The sequence below is a fragment of the Pseudorca crassidens genome, chromosome X (assembly GCF_039906515.1).
Source record: "Pseudorca crassidens isolate mPseCra1 chromosome X, mPseCra1.hap1, whole genome shotgun sequence".
NCBI lineage: Eukaryota > Metazoa > Chordata > Mammalia > Artiodactyla > Delphinidae > Pseudorca > Pseudorca crassidens.
The window spans coordinates 65,078,941-65,084,390 of record NC_090317.1 but is presented as its reverse complement, the minus strand read 5'-3'; the positions used below and the strand labels follow the sequence as shown (position 1 = coordinate 65,084,390).

Genomic DNA, 5,450 nt, shown 5'->3' with positions numbered 1-5,450 from the left:
TAAAATATTGATTCCTTTGAGTTTTCTACATAGAAAATCATCACATCATCTGCAAACAAAGACACTTTTATATCTTCCTTCCCAATCTGTATATCTTTTATTTTATTTTCTTGTCTTATTCCATTAACTAGGAGTTTCAGTAAGATGTTGAGAAGCAGGGGTTAGTGGGGACATCCTTGACTTGTTTCTGATCATAGAAGGGAAGAGTCTAACTTCTCACCATCAAGTGTGATGTTAACTATACGTTTTTTGAAGATATTCTTTGTCAGTGGAGGAATTTCCCCTATATTCATAGTTAACTGAGAGTTATTATCATGAATATATGTTGTATTTGCCAAGTGCTTTTTCTACATCTATTGATATAATCATGTGATTTTTTTTCTTCTTTAGCCTGTTGATGTGATGGATTACATGAATTAATTGTCACATGTTGAACTAAACTTGCATACTTGGAATAAATCCCATTTGGTCGTGGTATATAATTCTTTTCTTTTTAAACCACTTTATTGAGGTATTATTGACATACAAAAAGCTGTACAGACACACGCCGGAACCAGCCAGCTGGTGGTTGTCGCCGTTGCGCCTAGTCCTCCTTCCGTGTCATCACTGCCGCCATGCCCGGAGGGCTCCTTCTCGGGGACAAGGCTCCCAACTTCGAGGCCAATACTACCATCGGCCGCATCCGTTTCCACGACTATCTGGGAGACTCATGGGGCATTCTCTTCTCCCACCCTCGGGACTTTACCCCAGTGTGTACCACGGAGCTTGGCAGAGCAGCAAAGCTGGCACCAGAATTTGCCAAGAGGAACGTTAAGATGATTGCCCTTTCAATAGACAGTGTTGAAGACCATCTTGCCTGGAGCAAGGATATCAATGCTTACAATGGTGATGAGCCCACAGAAAAGTTACCTTTTCCCATCATTGATGATAAGAATCGGGACCTTGCCATCCAGCTGGGCATGCTGGACCCAGCAGAGAAGGACGAAAAGGGCATGCCCGTAACAGCTCGTGTGGTATTTGTTTTTGGTCCTGATAAGAAGCTAAAACTGTCCATCCTCTACCCGGCTACCACTGGCAGGAACTTTGATGAGATTCTCCGAGTAATTATCTCTCTGCAGCTGACAGCAGAAAAGAGGGTTGCCACCCCAGTTGATTGGAAGAATGGAGACAGCGTGATGGTCCTTCCAACCATCCCTGAAGAGGAAGCCAAAAAAATTTTCCCTAAAGGAGTCTTCACCAAAGAGCTCCCATCTGGCAAGAAATACCTCCGCTACACCCCCCAGCCATAGGCTGGCTCTCCACAGAGTTGGTGCTGGAGCTGCTCACTGAGCACCGTGAGCCAGAGGATGCCAGCTGCCCATCATGTTTTCCTGCAGCAGTACCATAAAAACATCCTGGTGTGATCACAGCCAAGGTCTTTAGGTTGCTATACTACTGGCTTATTAAATGAAAATGGCACTACAAATTCCTTGGGATTCTTTGCTCTGTGCCTTTAGCAGCATTCTCTTCTGTTCATATATCTTAATATTCTCTGCTGACTCTCTTTGAAATCTGAGGCTCATCCTGTTGGATCTCTGCAGGGTTTATGACCAACAAGGTGGTATCAGTTTATGGTTGAAAAAGCCTGCTTTGCTCCATCATAGAATGAGTTATCAGGTTTTTTCAGCTGTTCTAATCAAATCCTCTCTTCTGTTACCCATTTTGGGAAGGAATAGAACTTGGGGTTCAGCTTCCTCTGTACATATCTACATATGTAACCTAAGAACTGAGTAACCCAGATGTTCTTCAGTATTTCATGTTTTGATCACAACTGGGGGCAAAACCTTTTCAATTCTGTAATTTTCCAGTAGATAACTGAAGGATGAGCAGGGGGAAGGAATCTCTAAGTATTTTGCTATCAAGAAAATTTTTCAATAAATTTCTATTGAAAGTGGGAAGCTACAGAAAAGGTTCCACTTGCCTGCCAGGGAGGTGTACCAGAGGCATGAGCAACACGACAGTGCCAGGTGCCTTTCAGAGTATTTCTGGATGTCAGTTGGCTCTACGATGAAGTGCACATGAAAGGGCACACCTTGGGAAGAGGGGAGAGGGTGACTGAAAATGTTTTATTATAGATTTATTCTTGCAGTGGGGGAGGGGGACTATTTTCTGAATTTTACTTCTTAGTGATCAGCAAGTAAATCCTTTGTTAAAACGTGATCAGAAAATTCTGTTGTCACATTTTCAAGTACTAGTTCGGACTCATGTCCTGAGGGCAAATGTTTCCTTGCTAGATTTGACATGCTTTTCTCCAAAGACAGACACATAAAATTTCATATAATGAAAATGCAGGAGCGGCTGATGAAGATGTGATTCCAGGGACTTCCCTGGTGGTCCAGTGGTTAAGACTCCGCGCTTCCACTGCAGGGGGCACGGGTTTGATCCCGGGTCGGGGAACCAAGATCTCACGTGCTGCCCAGTGCAGTCAAAAATAAAGTAAAATAAAATGTGTTTCCTTTGCTTTGTAAAACAAAATAGAAAAGAAAATGTATTCCACCCCAAAAAAAAAAAAAAAAAAAAAAAAAAAAAAAAAGCTGTACATATTTCACATGTACAAAATGATGGGTTTGAAGGTAAATATACATCCATGAAACAATCACCACAATCTATGCCATAAAAATACCCCTTATCTTCAAAATCTTCCTACCACCGTCTTTATTATTTTCTTTTAAGTAAGGCTTTTAGGAGTGAGTCAGTTTTCCTGGGTCTCTCCCATGTATACATCTTATTAAACTTTGTTTGATTTTCTCATGTTACTTTTCTTTCAAGAACTCTTAACATAAAATCTACCCTCTTAGCCAAATTTTGTCTACAACACACTGTTGTTTATTATAAGTACTGTGCTGCACAGTAGACTTCTAGTTCTTGTTTGTCTTATATAATTAAAATTTTATACCATTTGAGTAATACCTTCTCATGTCTCCTTACCCCAGTCCCTGACAGCCACCATTCTCCTTTCTGCTTCTATGTTTGATTATTTTAGATTCTTCATATAAGTGGTATCATGTAGTATTTGTCCTTCTGTGTCTAGTTTATTTCAGCTATCAATGTCCTCAACATTCATCCATGTTGTCACGGATGGTGAGGTTTCCTTCTTTTTTTAAGGATGAATAATATTCCATTGTTTGTATTTGCCACATTTTCTTTATCCATACATCCATCAAATGGTCATTTGGGTTGCTTCCATGTATTGCTTATTGTAAATAATGCTGAAATAAACATGGGAGTTCAGATATCTCTTAGGGATACTGATTTAAATTCCTTTGGATATAGAACCAGAACTAAGTTTTCTGGATCATATGGTAGGTCTATTTTTAAGTTTTACAGTTACCACCATCCCGTTTTTCATAGTGGTTGCACCAAATTACATTTCCACCAACAGTGTATAAGGGTTACCCTTTATGCACATCCTCAACCATGCTCTATTTTTTAAAAAAAATAATAGCCATTCTAACAGGTGTGAGGTGAATATCTCATTGAGGTTTTGATTTGCAATTTCCTAATAATTTATAATGTTATGTACCTTTTTTCATATACCTGTTAGTCATTTGTATGTCTTCTTTGGAGAGATGTCTATTCAAGTCCTTTCCCCATTTTTTAAATCAGATTATTTGGTTTTTATTGTTTCTTTGTTTGCTATTGACTTATAGGTGTTCCTTATATATTTTGGATATTAACCTTTTATCAGGTATGTGGTTTTCAAATAATTTTTTCCCATTCCATAGGTTACCATTTCATACGTTTATTGTTTCCTTTGCTGTGCAGAAAGTTTTAGATTTCCAGGATTCAGTCTTCATAAGTTGTATGTTTTTAGGAACTTATACATTTCTTTTAAATTATCTAGTTTGTTGGTGTATAATTGTTCATAGTAATGTTTTATGATCCTTTGTATTTCTGTGGTATCAGTTATAATGTCTCTTCTTTCATTATAATTTTATTAACTTTAGTCATCTCTTTTCTTAGTTATTTTAGCTAATGGTTTGTCAATTTTATCTTTAAAAAAGTCAGTTTATTTTTTTGTCCTTTGAGTCACTATTTCATTTATTTCTGCTATAATCTACATTTTTTACTTCCTTCTGATAGCTGTGGGCTTAGCTTTTACTTATTTTTCTAGTTCCATGAGGTGTAAAGTTAGATTGTTTTATTATTTTTATTAATGTAGGCATTTATTTGTATAAACTTCCCTATTAGAACTGCTTTTGCTGCATACTATAATTTTGGTATGTTGCATTTCCATTTTTGTTTGTCCCAAGATATTTTTTTGATTTTTTCTTTAACAAATTGGTTGATCAGAGTGTTTTGTGTTGTTTAATATGCATATATTTGTGAATTTTGGGGCTTTTCTCCTGTTATTTATTTCTAGTTTTATACCATTGTTGTTAGAAAATATACTTAATATGATTTCAGTCTTAAATTTGTAAAGACTTGTTTTGTGACCTAAAACATGATCTATCTTGGAGAATATTCTGTGGACACTTGAGAAGAATGTGTATTCTGCTGCTGTTGAATGTAATGTTCTGTATATATCAGTTAGATCTGTTTGGTCTAAAGTATAGTTCAAGTCCACTATTTCCTTATTTATTTTCAGACTGGATGATCTATTCATTATCTATTCATTGCTGAAAGTGGGTTATTAAAGTCCCCTACAATTATTGTATTGTTGTATATTTTTGCCTTCAGATCTGTTAATAATTTTTTAATATATTTAGGTGTTCTACTATTGTGTACATATATATTTACAATTGTTATATTCTCTTGATAAGTTGACCATTTTATAATATATGATGACCTTCTTTGTGTCTTGTTACAGCTTTTGACTTAAAGTATATTTTGTCTGATATAAATATAGCCACCCCTGATCTCTTTTGCTTTCTGTTTTTACGGAATATTTTTTTCTATCTTTTCACTTTTAGCCTATGAACATCCTTATAACTGAAGTGAGTCTCTAGTAGGCAGCATATAGTTGATTCTTCTTTTTTTATTCATTCAGCTACTCCATGAATTCTAATTGATGCATTTAAACCATTTACATTTATAGTAACATTGATAAAGAACATACTAGCAACATTTTCTTACTTATTTTCTATCTTGTAGCTTTGTTGTTTCTTTCTTCCTCCCTTGCTGTCTCTGTGAATTGATGCTTCTTTGTAATTGCAGCTTTGATCCTTTTCTCTTTATCATTTGTGTAGCTTTATAGGTTTTGCCTTTTGATCACCACAGAGCTTTCATAATACATCTTATAATAGTCTATTTTAAGCTGAGAACAAATTAACTTCAACTACATAAAAAATTTCTACACATTTACTTGCACTCAGCCACATTTTATATGTGTACTAATTTAAATATTTTTATATTGTTTATCCATTAACAAAATATTGTAGCTATAATTATTTTAATACTTTTGACTTTTA

The 5,450-nt window shown here is 35.7% G+C and overlaps 1 protein-coding gene across 1 annotated transcript; it reads left to right on the top strand.

The window, feature by feature from the left end:
- Positions 1–546: 546 nt before the first annotated feature.
- On the top strand, positions 547–1,465 carry LOC137216293 (peroxiredoxin-6). Its single transcript, XM_067722207.1, has one exon. The coding sequence runs from the start codon at positions 615–617 to the stop codon at positions 1,287–1,289; it is 675 nt and encodes a 224-aa protein (XP_067578308.1). The 5' UTR covers positions 547–614; the 3' UTR covers positions 1,290–1,465.
- The last annotated feature ends 3,985 nt before the right edge of the window (positions 1,466–5,450 follow it).

Excerpts from the sequence above, each read along its gene's own strand:
- LOC137216293 (XM_067722207.1), top strand. The coding sequence starts at position 615 with ATGCCCGGAGGGCTCCTTCTCGGGGACAAGGCTCCCAACTTCGAGGCC.